We start from the raw sequence: 20370 nt of genomic DNA on the forward strand, positions 1-20370 counted from the left end.
AAGTCATGATGCTGGGCCGTTTCCCTTCCTTAGGGTACTTTGCACTTATGTTCCTGACTTTAAAATTCATGACTGCACCATTCCTAAATCTACCTCTGCTTCAGGATGCCTTCTCTGTGATGTCTTGCTGTCCCTGAATAAGTGATTCAATGGTGCAGAATGATGCAATATTCTTGAATATATGAATTAATTTTGTCTATTTCAACCCAAACAAGTATTGGCAAAACTTTACTGTTGGGGAAGCAACAAGGTCCTTAAAAAAAAAAACAATAGCTAAAGGGAAAAAAAATATTTTTATGGTCTTAAAAAAGCACACATTACTATAGTAGTCCCTGTGTGTATGTGTTCCTTGTGAAAGGGTAGCATGCCATAACTCATGTTGAAGTCAGCCAATGTCTGAAGTGGCCTGACTAACTGCCCCGTCAGGCTTGGTAGAGATGGTGGAAGAAAAATGTGAATAACACAATAACGAATTATGGGATAACGTCTGTCTGAAAACCCCTATAAGTGACTACGTTACATTTATAATAGTCCTAAAAGCAAAAGGTTGTGGCTAACACCAGACCTAAAGAAGCCAATCGGACAGGATTTACCTTTGCTACTGTTTATTTTATGTTTTTGTAAATCTTCATTACAAAATAGATAAAGAGGGATTTAAAAGATATATACATATAGAGATTTGCAAAAACATATAGATATAGAGAAGGTTGTATACATAGATTGATAAATAGACAGACAGATAGTTGCATAGATAGATAACCAAATAGAGAAGGTTGCATACATAGAGAAGATTGCATAAATAGAGACGGTTGCATAGCTAGATATATATGGTTGCATAGATAGATAGCTAGAGAGAGAGAGGGTCGTATACACAGAGAAGGTTGTATAGATAGGGATGGATGGGTGGACAAGTAGATAGACGGGTTGACAGATAGGTAGACAGACAAACATGTAGTCAGACAGGTAGATAGACAGACAAGTCACTAGACAGATAAGTGGATAGACAGACAGGCAGATAGATTGAAAGATAATTAGGATAAACAGCACCGCTTTAATTAGTAATATAATACACAGGATTCTAAACCCCTGCATAAATGCATGTCTCTAATTTCTTTATAATCGGAGACTACTTACACACTCAGTCACCAATTACAAAGGAAATTCGTCAGAACTAGACTGTAATAAGTTACCGCAGTCGAGTTCTGATGTCACAATGCCTGCCTTTAGAGCCAGCAGCCGAGGTGAAAGGCAGGTCAAGTCACTGAGAAACTTTTTAAAGTAAAGAAAATTAAACTCTTTTCTTTCTCCAGCACTATTTTTCGAGCTTACAGTGACTAGCAGAAAGAACATGATTACTTTTTGCATTCCTTAGATAATTATAGAAAAGTTAGAATGTTTCTGCAAGTTTCTACACATTCTGAGTTACTGCACCTTTTTTTTTATATGGGCTATTATTGAATGGTTTTAAATATCTTTTTTCAATAAATATCTAGCAGTTTTTTGATGTGTTTAATTTTGCACAAGAGATTCTATTTATATTCTTCATGTTTGCATACATGCTCCCTCTTTCCGAAATAGCTATGATAGAAATAGTTTTTACTGGTTTATGGGAAAGGGGATGGTGTGACCATTTATTATATGGGATAAAGTACCCCATGCCGTACATGATAAGGATATTGCAAGTCACGTAGGAGTTCCATAACCTTATAAAGCAACTCGGTCTTCGGCCTCATTCCTCTATAGAGCTATGGAACTTCTCACGTTACTTACAATATCCTTATATTGCATGGTAGGGGGTACTTTATCACTTATGGAAAGAACAGTTTCAAATGGACACAATCGTTAAAAATGCTAAACAAAACTTCCGAAAAGAAATGGACACAATCTGATATGCTGTGAAGTAGCAGTAGTCAGCTAAACAAAGGACACTGCAAAAAGAATTTACAACAGCATTAGCAGGAGAGACGAACCAATGAAACTTGAACGTGCCTTGTGCTCGCATCAAAACCAACATGAAGTGCTGGTGAAAAGTGTCCTGCTATCACACCAGGATCTAAACACAAAGAGTGACCAAGGAGGCAGTATATTTAGGTGTTAAAATAAACGCGAAAATTGAAAATATCGTTGTGAACAACATAACCCCTCTGATATTACGTACTAGGAAGGAGCTGATCCGACTGAATAATCTACACCTCACTATTGGTGGTCGCTGTAATGTGATCAAGATGATTTTTTTGCCTCGTTTTTTATATTTCTTTCGAACTATTTGTCTTGAGTTTCCTCCCCATATTTTCAAAACTATAGATTCTATGTTTTCTAGCTTTATCTGGGGATATAAGAAACCCAGACGGGCACTTAAATGGCTTATGCTACCAAAGGAGAGAGGAGGATTATCCCTGCCTAATTTTAAACTTTATTATTGGGCCACCGTTCTAAAATACTGTGGTAAAATGATCTCTCACGATCAAACCAGGCTATCGATCCCAACCCCGCAAGAAATTATACTAGGAGAAGAATGTACTGGCTGCTTCTGGCGGCACGTAAATGATAGCTATTTTAAGAAAGTTAAGTTCAAAACTATTGCGGGGGTGTACAAAGTGTGGATCAATGTACGTAGGCTCTTGGGGTTTGGGAGATATTCATACTATACTCCATTGAGTCTTAATAATGATCTACCAGAAATATTTCTGGGTAGCTGTATCAACAGGTGTGTCGCGGCGGGAGTGGTACAGCTGGGCTGTTTTTACACATCAGAGGGCTTTAAGATGTTTGAAGATCTACATGTAGAATATGATCTTAGCCACAGGGATTTCTTTAAGTACCTGCAGGTTAGAGATTTTTTAGCAAAAAAAATTGGCGGAAGGTGCCATTTCAGGAACAATCAACTGATTGATAATCTCAGTAAAAAAAATAACACACCTAAGATTGGGGAAATATATGAGTGCCTGAATTCAGTCTTTCCAGATGATTTGAATAAACAGTATTCTTTTTGGCAGATCAAATTGGGAGTACAGCCTACTATTCCCCGCCGCGCATATGAATTAATCCAAGCATCATTAATGTCGATAAAACTACAAGCACAATGCTATAAAACATTCTTTTGTCTATATTACACACCTGAGAAAATTGCAAAGTGGGCGATAGGGAAGGGCACCAGGTGCGCACGTTGTGCATTATTTGGGGCTGATATTATACATGTGTTTGCAACATGCAACACGCTAAATATTCTGATCAAAGATATATCTGAATTCTTGTCTGAATTGTGCCAAATAAGAGTGGACATCTCAACTGAAGAAATATGCAAGGGTTGATCTTTGTGAGCATGGCAATCCTCCGACTCTGTATTGCCTCTTCTTGGCTCGATCCCAATCCCCCTACCTTCCAACAATGGAGGGCGAGGCTTCTAGCGACCTGCAGTCTTGAAGTTGCAATTTATAAAAATAAAGGATCTAACAAAAGAAAAAAGGGTCTGCAGATCTGGGCACCGTTGATGCAGTGGATTCAGAGACATACATAGGCTGCCATATATCTATTATCTCGTATTACTATCTATTCATCATGATTTAACTGCTGCCTCCGCATTTGTCCTAATGAACTTTAATGTATTAACCACAGACCTATGAATGTAATATGTCTTTTCGTATATTATTGGTCTTGGGGGGTGGGGGGTGGGAGGGTCGAATTTGTGTATATAATGGAAAATTGTCAATAAAAAATATTTAAATAAAAAAAAAGGATCTAAACACAAAGGCCACAGTAAAGTAATAATACAGTAAAAAGAAAAAACACTAGCACTGAAGGAGAATAACTTCCATCTGGAAGTGCTCCTTGTGAAAGGGCAAAATGTATTCACTCAAAAGTGAAGTCAGCTGGTGGCAGAAGTAGGCTGACCATTCCCTAGTACTGTATGCTGCAATGGGAGGAAGCAAAATGAGAATGACACAACAGACTAGTGGTTCTACTGAAGCAGGACCATGACTGATTTACATATCACTGGGTCTAATAACATTTCATATCATAACACAACACAACATGTATTTGTAAAGCGCACATTCGCCCAAAAGGGTAAATTAGTTGAGAATAACAGATGGTATTGTTACCCAACTCCATGGTACTCATTTTATAGATCTCAGAAGGATGAAAGGCTAAGTAGACCCACCAGGATCTGAACCTGTGACCATGAGGTCAAACACAGGCCCATACAATGGATGCATTAGTCTACTATGCCACCTGACTCCGATGCAGACCCAAGTTTTGTTTACTTTGGTGTGACAACCTGTCTAAGGAGAATGTCCAGAAGTGGGTCCAGTGCTCACTGTGCCACTGTAACCAAGCTGCACCTGATTAAAGAACCCAAACCAGGGTAAAACTGGTTTTACGTTGCTTGTAATCCGCTTCAGAGAGGGCCTTGCTTTGCAGTTTGGACCAGACTCTTCCTATTCGAACAAGACCAAGACTGATTTGCATTAAGCTGGGTCTAAATCCGAGGTGGGATGGTGGGCAAGAATATGATGAACAGGGGTTGTAGTTGGAGTAATTGTCACTGGCTAAGATCAATTCAAATATTCCATCCATCCATTATTTTAGTTTGTTTTAAACATTAGTTCAAGATAATCAAGTCCAATCCAAACGCGCATGCCGGAAACCTGAGAAGATATGGCTCCACGAATGCACTCCGGACAACCACCCACCCCACAAGGACGCCACCCGCAGGCATCACCACCTCATCAGATTAGCCAAGAGATCGTCCTTCAAAGACCGCCTGGACAACAACGCTCACAACAGCAAAGAGCTCTTCAGCATCGTAAAGGAACTCTCCAACCCCAGCTCCAACGCCAACGACATACCGCCCTCACAAGAACTGTGCGATTCACTAGCCATCTTCTTCCAGCGCAAGATCGCTGACATCCATGACAGCTTCAACACCATGACTGTCCCGACTATGCCAGACCCCACCTCCCCTGTGAACACCACCAGCACCAACCGCCTGACCTCCTGGTCCAACGTCAACGACGACGAGACATGCAAGGTCATGAACTCCATCTACTCAGGATCTCCATCAGACCCATGCCCACAACACGTATTCAACAAAGCAGACGCTGCCATCGCACCCCAACTACGGAAGGTCATCAACATCTCCTTCAAAACAGCGACATTCCCGGAAAGCTGGAAACACGCCGAAATCAACGCCCTCCTCAAGAAGCCCAAGGCGGACCCCAAGGACCTCAAGAACTTCCGGCCCATCTCCCTGCTCCCGTTCCCGGCAAAGGTCATCGAGAAAATCGTCAACATGCAACTGGCCTGCCACCTGGTAGACAACAACATCTTAGACCCGTCCCAGTCCAGATTCAGACGCAACCACAGCACCGAGACAGCCCTCATCGCCGCCACAGACGACATCAGGCGCCAACTAGACAACAGCGAAACATCAGCCCTCATCCTCTTGGACCTGTCAGCCGCCTTCGACACGGTCTGCCATCGCACTCTAAAGACACGCCTCCTAGAAGCCGGAATCCACGAGAAGGCCCTTGACTGGACCACGTCCTTCCTCTCCGGCAGAACCCAGAGCGTCCGCCTCCCGCCCTTCTGATCCGAGGCCACCGACCTCATCTGCGGCGTTCCCCAGGGCTCAGCCCGACGCTGTTCAATGTCTACATGGCCCCCCTCGCACAAGTGGCCCACCAGCACGACCTTAACATCATCTCCTACGCTGACGACAACCAGCTCATCCTCTCCCTCACCAAGGACCCGCACACCGCCAAAACCAACCTCCACGAGGGAATGAAGGCCGTAGCCGCCTGGATGAGGAACAGCCATCTGAAGCTGAACTCGGACAAGACGGAGGTACTCATCCTCGGACCCACCCCCTCAGCCTGGGACGACTCCTGGTGGCCGACCACACTAGGAACAGCACCGACACCCACTGACCATTCACGCAACCTGGGATTCATCCTCAACTCCTCCCTCTCCATGTCTAAACAGATCGGCGCCGTCTCCTACTCCTGCTACAACACCCTCCGCATGCTCCGCAGGATCTACAAGTGCATCCTGACCGAAACAAGAACGGTGACACAGGCCCTCGTCAGCAGCAGACTGGACTACGGCAACGCACTCTACGCAGGAATCCCAGCCAAACAACTACGACGACTACAACGCATCCAAAACGCCTCCGCCCGACTGATCGTCAACGTCCCCCGCCGCAGCTACATCACCCCCCACCTGAGAGACCTACACTGGCTCCCCGTCGACAAGAGGATCACCTTCAAGCTCCACACCCACGCACATAAAGTACTCCACAATGCCGGACCAGCATACCTTAACATCAAACTCCGCTTCTACACCCCCACCCGCCAGCTACGCTCAGCCAGCCTCGCCCTCGCCGCTGTCCCCCGCATCCAACAAACAACCTCCGGCTGCAGATCCTTCTCCTACCTCGCCGCCAAGAGCTGGAACACCCTCCCTACCCACCTACGGGAGACCCAGGACCTGCTCGCCTTCAGAAGACTCCTCAAGACCTGGCTCTTCGAGCAGTAGCGGTACCCCCTCCCCTCAGCGCCTTGAGACCTTCACGGGTAAGTAGTGCGATTTACAAGCACCTTGATTGATTGATTGATTGAAGACAGAATTCCTGTCATTTGCCAAGAACAATAAGCAAGATCCAGTACAGACTTGGCTCCACGACCTAAACCTAGATGTCTTTCAAACCCCAACTTTTACCGAATGCGAAGTCACTTGGATTCGCCCTAGACACCAATCCTACTTATTGGAACACAATTCTAAAAACATAGATGGCCTGGTACCTGCCTTCTCTAAAGAAATGCAAATCATTATATCCAAAAAGTGACTTCAGAGCTGCTGTTCATTCCCTGCTGGATGGTGTAATGCCCTACTCCGTAGTCTCCTATACAGCACACATCGGCACCGCTTGAGGCATCCTACAAGCTGTTACACATTTTATCCAGGGCCTGAAGAAATTGATTACATCAACCCCATCATGATGGAACTCCTTTCACTTCCCTTGCCTGCCCACACCATCTTCAAAACCAGAAGCATCATTTAAAAAGCCATCACGACCAGCACCCGGGCTTATCTTTCAGAAAAGCTAACCATCACTGGTGGATCTGGGCACACCTGAAGCCAGGAAACTATCTGATTGCAGGCTAAGAAGTGTAAAAATAAGAGAGTAGGCCTTTTCTATCTAGCCCACGATCTGTAAATACATCCTCTTATCCATCAGGACCGCAACAACACTGCTTTAATATAGGAACGAGTTGAAGACTCACCACTTTAAAGAACACTACACCATAATCCATTAACCATCCTCAACCTAGCACCATCTCCAATTACTCATTGATTTTAAGCTTGTCCTTGATCACGTACAGTGCTGCATGGTCTTTTGGGTAGGTTCATGCTATAGAAATACCATATACATACATTTACTTTCTCCATCTTTATCTTAATGCTGCTTCTCGCTCTCCCTTCAATTTGTTTCCAACCCTTTTTCTTTTCTACTCCTTCACCTATTTCCCCCTTTTCTTTTTCTCAATCTTTCACTTTTCACATTCCAGTTACTCCTTTCCTTTAACTACCCTTGGCTAACTCACATCCCTGGTCTTACACAGTAAGGCCCTTTGGCCTAGGCTTGTATCCCAACCCACATAAGTTAAACGAATAATAAATAAATCTACATTTGTAAAGCGCACAATCACCCGTAAGGGTCTCTAGGCGCTGGGGGCCGTTGGGAAGATTAAGCAAGCTATTGCCCAGAGTCACATGGTGCTGGGCTAATCTGCCGCCGGTGCCGGGGATCGAACCATGATCGCCCTAGCCGCGGCGCCACACCTCTTCCTTGGGTCAAATCTTAGGTCCCTGTCTCTAACACTCTAGAGCGAACTATAAGGATGAAAAGCTTTCATGAAGATTCGCAAATATTGTACACTGACAGGAACCATATCTTCATGGACAATATGTACAGGGAGCGAGTCATTAATCGGCATACGTGTTCCAGGTTCAACAGTTAAGAATTGCAGCCAATATTTATAAATACATATAGCACTGGATTCTCATCAGTAAGTTGATGTATGCCCCCACAAGTGATGGTTTTTTCCAACATAACCTCGAAGACAAACAGTTTTGGGGGTCAGCATAGCAGAAACAGGGCCCGCGGAGGAACTGCAGACATCTACATCTGTAAAAAATCCTGAAATGGTGGACGAAAAATATCTAGAAGGCATTGAGGTCTTGTATGACCCTCATAGTACCATAACAAGGTAAAAATCACACCCGTTATTTCCAGCACCTAGAAACTGCAACTCTATGGTGCTGGGAAGTGAAGAAGGCAAGCATTAGTAGGGCCAATTAGTTTGCCCTTGGTGTGCAAACACACACCAACTCATGACACCACAAACTTTTGAATATAACTGTCAGTTTTAATGCAGCAACAAAAGACAGGTTGTACAAAGAAATGACATAAATAGCCAACGCACATTTTTGTACTCCTGTGTATGCATGTGCTGGCACAATGGACTTAAACTGTTGGCTTTGAAATGCTTATCTGGGGTTTCCCCAGGCCTGCACCAAGAATTTGGAACTCTCTCCCACCCGCCATCAGAAGAATACCTTCTCTGGCATGCTTCAAAAAGGAGGCCAAAACTTTCCGCATGGGCCAATTCCTCGCCTAATCTCTGCCTTCAACCACCACGGAGAGCCTGACTAATCTAAGACTATCTCCTTTTCCCCAGATCACCTATTCACTCCACCAAGAAACTGTGGGGTTTTATACTGATTAACTGTAACTGTAGCCATACACACGTTTCCCTCTAATCCCCTATGTGTCAAGCACCCCGGCCCCGCTCCAATCGTTTTGTATACTACTGTATTTCTAAGCCTTTTTGTTCACTTCTGTAAATTTATTTTGTAAACCTTGTAAAGCGCTCTAATACCCTCACGGGTCAAGTCCGCGCTCTATAAAACACTAAAAAAATATTTCAATAGTTTACAAAGTTTAAAGGTAGAAAATGAAAACTAAGCTCATGTGAAAGTTCATTCAAACGTTGATTCATACCCTGGGTTTAGGCATTCTCTTTCTCCTTTTTAAAAACAGCCATCTGCAAAGCCAATAGGTCTGGCTTTAATGTGCTACTTCCAACATTTTAGAAGAGAAAAGTGGGAGATTAAAAACAAAATAATAATAATCTGGAGAATGTATTTCCTCCAGCCACTTTTATTGATGGATAGACAACTTCAGGGGGGAGACATCGAAAATGAAGCCATTTTTGGCTTAAAAAAATTAGGTGTTTCCCACCTGAATCAGGTCTATTGGCATGTAGGTACTTCATGCACCCATGATTGCATGCATTAGCATATTAAAAAGAGACCTACAGGCTTTACCAATATTTACTTAATAGTACTGGTGTGTTTACAGTGCTGCCAAAAGTAGCCCCTTAGCTGCAAACACCTCAATCAATCAATCACGGCATTTGTAGAGCGCGCTACTTACCCCGGAGGGTCTCAAGGCGCTGGGGGAGAGGGGTAAGTTCCTGCTCGAACAGCCAGGTCTTGAGCTGCTTCCTGAAGGAGAGATGGTCTTGGGTTCGCCGTAGGTGGGTGGGGAGGGAGTTCCAAGTCTTGGCCGCCAGGTAGGAGAAGGATCTTCCTCCGGCGGTGGCTCTGCGGATGCGTGGTACAGTGGCGAGGGCGTGGCTGGTCGATCGCAGCTGGCGGGTGGGCGTGTAGAAGGTCAGGCGGTCGTTGAGGTACTTGGGCCCCAGGTCGTGGAGAGCCTTGTGTGCGTGGGTGAGGAGTCTGAACGTGATTCTCTTGCTGACGGGGAGCCAGTGCAGGTCTCTCAGGTGTCCGGTGATGTGGCTGTGTCGAGGGATGTCCAGGATGAGTCGTGCGGAGGCGTTCTGGATGCGTTGGAGTATTTTTTGAAGTTTGGCTGTGGTTCCGGCGTAGAGGGTGTTCCCGTAGTCCAATCGGCTGGTGACGAGTGCCTGGGTGACGGTCTTCCTGGTTTCGGTGGGGATCCATCTGAAGATCTTGCGGAGCATGCGCAGGGTGTTGAAGCATGAAGATGAGACGGCGTTGACTTGTCTGGTCATCGACAGGGAGGAGTCCAGGATGAAGCCCAGGTTGCGTGCGTGGTCCGTTGGTTTGGGAGCGGTGCCACCCCAACCACCAGCGTAGTTTGCAGTTAAGGCTCCAAAACTATTTATCCAAATATGGTTATCTACACCAAATAGGGGTCCTTTTTCCAGCATCCTGGGGATTCTAAAAGTACCCAGCGTTTGTGGACTCCCCAGAGAAAATCAGGCAACATACAGCTACATTTTGGGTTTTTTAGGGGAAAAAGTGCTCTGGATAAAGGTGTCTGTTTTTCTTCTAAAAAGCACATCAATGAATGGTTTGCTGTGCTAAAGTCTTGAGCTTTCAGGAACATGCACATCTGAATAAAAATAACTCGTTTTTATCACGGTTTTGGCATTTTTCAACTGACCTATTTTTTGCAAAGTGGGTAGCTGTGGATTTTGGGCCCTAGCTCAGCCTGCACCTAGGCAAACCTGTATATTTTTAAAAACTAGACACCTAGGGGAATCCAGGATGGGGTGACTTGCATCAATCCCTTGTGGTATTTTTACCCACAATGCCCTGCAAACCTCAAACTTAGCCTGAAATCATGCATTTTCCTTCCATTTCTGTGATGGAAATGTACAGAATCCTCAGGAATCCTCAAAATTCCTCCCACCCAGCATTGCTGCACCTGTACTGACAAAAACGCTGCCCAACCTGTGAGGCTGTGGCTAGTGCTCGTTACAGGAATGGATCAAGAGAAGGACAATGGGAGCCCTTGCGTGGAGACTCCTATTGCCCTCTGACCCAGCTCAGGGCAGCATTTCACCTTAGTACATCAGATTATACGACTGCATAGACAGACATTTATTAAACATTTTCACCATAAACTTAGAAACATTAGTGGCTTGTCCCTCAAAGAAAATACATTAATGAACCAAGACGCATGTCAATAGTCATTTACATTATTTTCAAAAAGAGGGAGAAGTCTGTTTGAAAAAGGGCATTCACCACTCCTAGTGAGTGGTAGGTCCAGCCTCAGTCGTGCCCTCAGATAATGAGTAATTACCAAAAAAGCTGGGCAGTTCCTAAGCTAGAGGAATGTACGTGTCCCTGTGGTGTGAAGGATGTTGTAGGGTCTCAAGGAGTCCTACAGTCGGGCATCCATTATGTTGGATGTAATGCCCTCACACACCCTTTGAGGTGTCATGCTTCATCATCTGGGCTTGCTCCTCGTTGGGTCGGCGGTGAAATACCCAACGGGCCTAGATTTTCGTTACAGATGGAGCAATATTATAGTCTATTTAATCAAACATAACAGGTAATTGGGCTCATATGTGATTAAAAAACAGAAACGGAAGGCTCTGTGTAATGAAATATTTGCGTAAGTTCAGATCATTTGGACAAGCAGGGAAGCCGCCGATATTGATTCCAGATTTCACATTAGTTTCACATTTCAACATTCAGCAACCAGATGTATATGTCTATCTCTCCTGTTTTACATCTAAAGGCACTGTTTGTACTTTTGTTCATGGCAACAAAAAAAACATACTTAGCAGGCCTGCCCCAGACCCAAGTACAATCCAGGTATGCAAACTCACCTTACAGCCACCCCCCCCCCCCCCCGCCCCCTCTTCCTGAAGTTGTGCCTCTGGTGGCCCTTCTCGAAAGTTCTGTATTAGTTAGTATTAGTTCCAGCAGGCTTGTCCTGGCGTACTGATTCATTACATTTTTCATTTTGTTGACTGAACGGCTGCCCCTGCTGGGATAGCCTTCATAGGGCAGCACCTTTGTAGATCATAGTTATAACTTATTTTATGGATGTTTTCGAAAGATTTTGTTTTAACTATGTATGTTGTTTTTTACTGTATTTTAACAGTTTTTGTGCTGAGCAAACAATAACATAAAAGAATATGAAATGTCCAGGACTATGAAAGTAGTAGATTGAGTGATCGGACTACCCCCAATCATTCCAAATATATATATGCAGAATAAAAGACACAGGCCTGCAATACATAAAAAAAAGGGAATTTGCTTGTAACAGAGGTGCTTGACATAGGAAATAAATGTCTAATTTAGCGGAAACACAACATACTTCCTCAGGTAAAGCTTTAAGGGTGTGTTAATGAACTTCTGGAAGTCGCGGAGGGACTTGATCTCTCTCCAAACTTTGATGATGGTCTTAAGCAGGGACCTGTCCTTTTCCTGCTCAGCATCACGCAATCTTCGAGTCTGCCTACAAAAACAGAGATACAAAAGCAGCACTTTAAACAATTAAAGACATAAAACCCTGCGAGATCAAAACACAGGATGAAATAGTGCACAATAGCTTCAGTGTTGTAAAGCACAGGCAACAAAACAAATTAATAGGCTTAAGAGTAGGAAGTGGTAATCTTAAAAGTCAGCAATTTAATCTCTGGAAATATGACAACAATCTGAATTCAATTACTACCAACACCTATGGACGGTACAATGGCAGCCCTATTCTCCCAAAAACATATTTCGAGCAGATGTTTGTTAAGCTTCAATTCTCTAGAAGCACGTGAGTGCTAAGAATTTGCACCAGGGTCTGAGCGGCCTATACAGAAATCTGGCAGTGCCAGAGGGGCTGGTCTGACAGGTTAGTGAGTGGGTTGTTTTCTTGGCTGTTTGTGGACCCATTTTATGGTCAGGTGGGTTGGTTTTTACTGTTGTTTTATCTGATATTACTACATTCCCTGCAGCAAGCACAAATGCATGCTGTATCCCATCCCTTAAAAGATATTGCATGTCAATACATGTTTAAAACTGTCCCGATTTGCATCTGTGGCCAACATTTTTAGTTGATTAAAAAATGGGGGCCGCGTAGGCGTGACTTACCTTGCGACGAAGATGGGCGCATCTTGGTGAGGTTCCGGAGGTCAGCGAGGATGTCGGCAAAGCAGCAGCGGCTCCCCTGCATAATTACTTGCTGTGTGACCCGTTTTGGATAGGGTATGCACAGCGGCGGCATTTTATGAGTTTTTTAGGTCGCGGGGCCCATAAGTAAGGTTTGAAGTGGCCTGTCGTTCTCCCTCAGAGCTGGCCACGATTATGTTTACGAATTAAATCAGCCCTGTTCTCTCAGAAAATGTTTTGGTAAGCTCCTCCCCTGAAGGCTGGTTATATTTTTAAAAGGCAATGTCTACATTGGAGTCTTCTGTTTTCTTAAAGGCATTGTCTCCTGTGGCAAATGTTTCCTTACTTCTAGGACTTTTTTGACAATCTCTAAAAGACATTTCTGTTTCTTTCTCAAACTGCTGCCAGCGCTGGAACACAGCATCAACATTAACAGGTGTCTAGCTTTTTGATTAGAATTTTGTGGCGACTTTCATTTTGCCCTCTGCTTTTCTTTTTTCTTTATGGCATGCTAATTTTTGAAGTCTTTGAGCTGCATCGGTTATAGACATATCAGTGGAAGAGTAATAATTTCCCTACACTGGATTTCTGTTATGCTCATTTCTGCATGACTATTACATGGGCAGGTCTAAAGTTCTTCATTCTACAACTCAGTCTCCTTTAGGAAAAAAATGAAGAAGTTTGACGGCCTCGACTGTCTCTAGCGTAATGGAAAGCCTTACCTCAAGTGCAGGGTCAAACATGACCTCTTCTCATATCTCACCTACAGGTTCAGCTCAAGCCAATAAATCGCAAGTTAATCGGCTCATAAAGACCCACCTTTACCTACAAAAACTGCGCCTGCAACCTCACTTGACCTTTTATTGGAAGAAATCAGGGCTCTACGCCCTTTAATTGAGGACACTAACCATAAATTGAAAACAGTCAATGAGAATTGGTCATTCATGGAAGTTTAAATTCAAGTTTAAGGGATTTATAAAGCGCATGGCTACCTGCAGGCATCCCAGCGCTGCCTAGAGGAGCAAACAACACGTGAGGTCTTAGGGGAACAGCCAAGTTTTAATTTTTTTCTGAAACACTGTTCATTCTTCGTTAGCTTTAGTTCTAGATCCAGGCTACTCCAGAGTGTGGGGGCTTGGTGTGAAAAAGATCTTCCACCCCATCTTGCTTTCCTAATTTTCGGTGTATTTATCATGAAGTAAGCTCTTGACCAAAGGCATCTGTGGGGGAAGTACTGGGAGACCAAGGCTTGTAGCTTAGTAGGGCCTCTCCTGTGCATGGCTTGTTATTTCGCCACACGTTCACAAGATTCTGCATGAATTATTATAACCATGCTGAATGAGAAAAACACAGTAGAACAATCTCTGTTGCTTTTATGCTGGCTCAAAGAGAAGTGTCAACGTTTCGACCCTGAACAAATGTAGGTTCATTAACACCTTAAGTAGGGGTCTTCCTCAGGACTGTGATACAGGGGTAGGCACCATAAGTAGCCCTACAGTGAGGGCCGCTCTTGCAACAGCTTGGGCTAGTAGGTTCCAGGAAAGCAAGAGCGGGATAACTGCGCTCATCGGATGATATCCGAAATGTCCCATCCACATTGGCAAAGTGGTACAGCCCGTATTAATCGGCTAGGACCCCACAGTTAAAAATCTGCTAATTCCTTCAAATTTCGGTACACCAAGGGCACAAAATTGGTCCTCGGTGGATCAGTGTTGCCGCAGAAGGAAATAGGTCCGACCCAGCGGTGCAGAGTCGCTACACGCCGGGCGATGCTTAAATCAGGATCTTGTGAACATGTGGCAAAATAACGAGTCATTTCTTGATGTTAACCATGAATAAGTGTTTTGCACAATAATCTTACCCTTCCGTACCACTTAATCCTCTCTCAAATCATACATAGGTGGTCCGGCCTGACCACCTATGTATGTATGTATGTTTATTGTGTGTGTGCTTTCCTGATGTCCTTGTGATATTGCTGGACAGGCGTTTATATGCAAATTTAATGTCTGGGGCATAATCTTTCCTCCAGCGCCTCTCTAGCTTTTTGCAGTGTGTCTTTTGGGCTACTAGCTGGGGGCTGAACCAGGTAGCTCTATTAAGGTTTCCCTGCTTTATCAGTCAGGGCTTCTTAAAAATTTCTATCCCTAGAACTGGTAACCAAAGTCTGACCACCACTTATGTGCTTCATTGAGTTCTACTGGTCCAGGAATCAGGGGCAAGCCTTGGCCACTTACGTCCTACGGCTGAACAGGCGCCTGAAGGCTTGTATGGTGGGCCTTTTGATACAAAATGGGAATGAAAAAGTGGTCCGACCATGGAATCTGGATAGGAGTGAGGGTCTGCAGTTTGGGATCATTAGAAAACATGGGGTCAAGAACGTGCCCTTTTTTGTGTGTCGCTGAGCCCACCTGTTGCGTAAGTTGCAAGGCCTCAAGGTCAGCCAAGAGTCTCTTGGCTGGTGGGTTGTTAGTGTCATCCACATGGATGTTGAAATCACCTAGTGAGGTGAAAGAACTTTTCCCTATGCTCAGGCTGGCCAGGAGATCAGGGATAGACTCTACAAAAGACGTACAAGTCCCTGTAGGTCTATAGATGAGGCTGCCCGAGAAGGAGGATGTGGGGGAGAGGGACAGTCTAAATTCGATGGCCGCACAGTTGGTTATATTAAGGGGGCTTATGGAGCAGCTCAAATGTCATTTATAAATGATCGCAACGCCGCCTCCCACTTTTCCTAATCTGTCAAGTCTTGTGTCCCATAGCTTTGGGGAAGGGTAATGATGATGTCTGGCGAGGAGCTCTCTTTAAGCCATGTTTCAATAAGAAACAACACATCAAGATCTTCCTCCTCAAGAAGCATCCTTATCTCAATATAATGTCCTGGAACGGATCTACAGTTGATAAGCCCCATCTTCCAGTGCTTCAGGTTATTGCTCAGCAACCCTTTGTGACTGCCAATCGGTGGGGAAGTGTCTGATGAGAACCCGTATTTTCGGTGGCCCAGAGGGTAATTGGGAAGTGGAGGCAGAGAGGGGACATAGCTGGCCTGAATGATTCAATTCCTCTTTAGAGAACTTGATTGTGCTTGCGTGGTCCATGCAAAATTGGGCAGGGTCTCTGGCCCCTGGTCCCGCCATAAGTAGGCGAGACACTTGAGTCTAGACCGCTAAGCCAACCACTCCGTGATCAAGGGGAGGAGCCATCCTCTCTATGGTCTGAGGGGGTGGAGCAGCTTCCCTTCACGCTATGGAGCTTCCTGAAGACGTGGTAAGGCTTTGGGTGCAATGCCTACTTGTATGATTAAAGCGGTACAGCGCAGAACATAACAAATTCAAATTCAGCAATAGTGACTCAGTAAATTTTTAAAAACAGGTCAAAAGTTTCTTAAAACATTGCGCATAAAATGACTCAAGCTTTATGAGTACAGTAGCGCGATGAAGCGACGCTGCGATACCTCCCAGAGAGTCAGGCAGCAGCGTCATTCAGGCAGCAGAGTGCTTCCTTTTATCTTCGGCGGAACAACAAATCCTACACCTAAATGACACATCTCTAAAAGTAAACTCCTTACAGGTTCAAGTTTCTTCTCTGCAGGGACAAGTCAAAGACCTTGGAAATCGTAATCGATTAAATAATATACGCATATATGCTCTTCCCGAAGGCACGGAAGGGACGGATGTTATTTCTTTTTTCAAATCTTTTTACCTCAGATGCTACAGTTACCAGAGAATTCACAAATTAATATCCAAAGAGCTCAAAGATTGGGTCATCCTGCTTCAGCTACGTCACCCCCCATGAGACCAAGAGGGGTTGTACTCTACTTCTTAGAGCACACAGATTTAATGCAGGTTATCTCGGCTGCACGACGTCTTAAGAAAATCACCTGGTCTGGAAATGACTTATATTTCTCTCAAGACTATGCCAAAGCTAAGGCAGACAGAAGAAGAGAATTTCTGAGCATGAGACCTGCCCTTCACTCTTTTGGAGCCCAGTTTGCGAGACTTCCTTACTTCTTGCAGAGCTGCTGTCATGGATGTTGCTCCCTCAGTATCTACAAAGTTACTGATTTGTTTTGCTAAGCTTAGTTGTTACCAATATCGATTTTTTGAATTTATATGCCATTTTATGATGTTGATGAGTTTTCTTGTTGCAATTTACAATTTAATAGGTTGTTTTAATCTGATTAACATTTTAAAATGCTCTTTTTGTGGATGCCTTCGTTCCTCAGTATTTGTCTCATCGCCTCCCTTCCCGTGTCATGTCACTCCCTCTGGACCCGACGTGATGTATTCCTCGTGTGGTCCCTCCCCCACCTTCATAACGTTTTTTTAAGGTATGTTATCCTCATTGTTTGACTGCTTACCCTTTTTGTGCTGTATTATTGTTCGATGTATTTTTTCTCTTATCACAATGTCTTTTGTCTCCTTTTTTCTCTTTTTTTCCTTCTTTCTACCTTTTTGTTTCTTTCCTATCTAAAACTTTCTAACTTATCTTATTCTCTGCAGAACATTCTTTCTTCTTTCTCTTTTTTGGCTTCGTTGTGTTTTCTCTCAATCAAGGTCTAATAGGTTTCTACATTTTGTCTGCTCACAATGGTATTGACAATGATTTCCTGGAATGTCAGGGGTTTAAATTCTCTGATTAAAAGACAGAGTGTTCTCACTCACTTAGCAAAACTTAATGTGCATGTAGTTTTTCTGCAGGAGACTCAATTATCAAATACTGAAAGTACAAAACTGAGAGGAAGATGGGTGGGCGAAGTTTTCTATTCACCTGCTCTGGGGAAAAAGCATGGTGTTGCAATATTTTGTCATAAGCCTTTGAAAATCCAATTGAGTTCTTAGAGAAATGAAGAGGGGAGATGGATAATACTTAAATTGTACTGTGATAAAACACCAATTGTTTTGTTTAATGTGTATGGGCCCAATGCACCTGATTATAAATGTTGGTCTCTAAATTCTCAGAAGCTTTTGCAATATCCAGATGACAGTCTGGTTCTAGCCGGAGACTGCAATCTACCTGTTGATCCCTTTTTGTACAGACACTCAGCATCGCAATACATTCCAAACTAATCACAGAAAACGTTCACATAAGCTGCTCAGAGATGTAATCTAACTGATGCTTGGCGCCTATGCAACCCAACCCTAAGAGAATACACTTTTTTCTCTCCAGTATACCATACACAATCTTGAATTGATTATTTTTTTGTATCACATCACCTCAAATATTCCTTGCATTCAGCGGATATTCGCCCAATTCTGATATTCAACCATGCTCCACTTTCTGTACATTTAGAAATCATTCCCAAATCTACTTTCCTAAAAGATGGAGATTTAATAATTCCTTACTATTGGATTCCTCTTTCACCTCCTCCTTTACAGCTTTTGCTCAGGAATTTTTCCTCCTAAACCAGATGGAAGGGATCCCTTTTCATATTGGTTGGGGTACATTCAAGGCCTGAGCTCGAAATTTTATAATGAACATAGTTTTAAAAAAATAAGACGTCTGTCACAATCCCAATTGAAACTTTTTCTTAATGAAATAAAGCTTTTAGAACAATTCCCATTTTACATTCAATTCCCAACAAGTTCTCAATCAATTAATTAAAGCCAAACTTAATTTTTATAAAGTATCCACTGATAATGCTGCTTCATATCTTCTCAAATCTAGTGCGAAGTATTATGGAGGTCAAAATAGAGCCGGAAAGCTTATAGCTAACGATCTGAAAATTAAACTAAATAAATTATTAATTGAATCAATTACTGATGATAATGGCTCAAGTGATAATGAATCCACCTCTCAACTAAAAAATAAAGTTTGCTACTGGCTGAGTAACAATGCTAACCTTAACACTGGTGATTATAATGACATCTTGTTGGCTGGATGGGTTGGCCCCATGTATAATTATAAATTGTATGGCTTTTTTTTTGCCAGGCGCTTGATTTATAGCACTGCTCTTATGTCCTCACGGCATACAGGAATTAAAATTCTTCCGCTTGACACTTTCACCAATGGTTAACATCAGATCATCATACTTTACAGCAATATGCGGTACCTACTGCTAATAGATTTTTCCCTTAGCAGATTCAGATCAGAATGACTGACTCCAGACCACTGTTTCTTACCCATGTAGTCTTAGGGTTTGTACCCCAGCTCACTGTTTATCCCCTGTACTGCACAATGAGACAATTCCCAGAAATGAAACAGGACCAGTTTTTAGGGTTCTAGGTTGGAATATTGCAGGAATGAGGGACAAGATTCAGGATCAAGAATAGCTTAATTTTGCCACCCAATTTGAATTGCCTGCAGCAGAAAACCTGGGCTCAGGAGCCAGTTGTTTGGGACGGGTGTGAAAGCTATAATAGGGCTGCAATTCTTTCTCCTGGTAATGGAGCATGTGGCGGTCTAATCACTTTGGTCCACATCTCTAAACAGCTGAAGGTTGTACCTGTCCACCTTGGGCATGCAGGGATATAGATACCGATTTTATGGGTGATTTCTTCCTGTGAGTTTCAGTTTTTTCTGGTAAATGTTTATAATTCAGTTAGGGATCTGGGGTGACAGATTGAAACCTTATTTTAAGTGATTTCAATCCTTGAGGCTAGGTCGCTTGCATATTTTAAGGCTTTTAATATTCTTATGGGGCGGGGATTTTAAAGCTAAGCTGGGTGCAAACCAAATTGATAGTAAGCCTGTTTTGGTTGAAGACTCTTTTTTGTATATCCACCTCCGACCGAAGTGGGCGTAAGTTACTTGAAGCACTTGGGCATGCAGGCCTATGTAACGTGATGGCAAGGGGGCTAGCTCACATGTGGAACTATCTATATTTGTAGGGTGGAGTTAAGGGTCCATAATTGATTGTGTGTTTATATCTAGGACCCTTGTGAATTTGACGGTTAAGGACAAGGTGTAAGAGTGCAGTGGCATAATCTTCCAATTTGTTCTCTGTTTGTAAACTTAGTAAGAACAAATTTATCATGGAGCCTTTATTAGCTTCCGATTCATTCCATGTAGCGGTCCTGGATGCTTTTGCCCAATTGAATAGTTCTACGAATGACATTGTGAGGGCAATGTCGGGTAGGGGCCCACCTGTACAATTTGGCTGGTTTGATGAAGCCTGTAGGTTGGCTAATAAGCAACTTTGTAAGGCCTTTTAATACTAAACCTCACAATCAGCAGAATATTACATAGGAGGGGATGGTATATAAGTGAGCTTTCAGAAAGCGAAAAAGTGATCGTAAAGAGGCTTCTTAGGAGCTGTTGATATCTACTCATGCCTCCAGGAACTCTAGGTTTTTTTTGTTTTTTTGAAACTGTTTATTAAATTTTCAACAACAACCAGGTACCGGCACATACCATATAATTTAGCATAAAATATTTTCTCTCCAATCCACATCATTTAAATTTTACATTCACAATTGAGGCGAA

At 43.3% G+C, this 20370-nt stretch overlaps 1 protein-coding gene across 1 annotated transcript in view; it reads right to left on the reverse strand.

Moving 5' to 3' along the window:
* CC2D2A (coiled-coil and C2 domain containing 2A) overlaps positions 1-20370 on the reverse strand; it is a 527307-nt gene that overhangs the window by 313754 nt on the left and 193183 nt on the right. The window contains exon 13 of the mRNA XM_078678452.1: positions 12167-12307. Coding sequence (XP_078534578.1) covers positions 12167-12307 — 141 coding nt within the window. The remainder of the gene's footprint in view (positions 1-12166; positions 12308-20370) is intronic.

Source organism: Lissotriton helveticus, chromosome 2_2, assembly GCF_964261635.1.
Source record: "Lissotriton helveticus chromosome 2_2, aLisHel1.1, whole genome shotgun sequence".
Taxonomy (NCBI): Eukaryota; Metazoa; Chordata; class Amphibia; order Caudata; family Salamandridae; genus Lissotriton; species Lissotriton helveticus.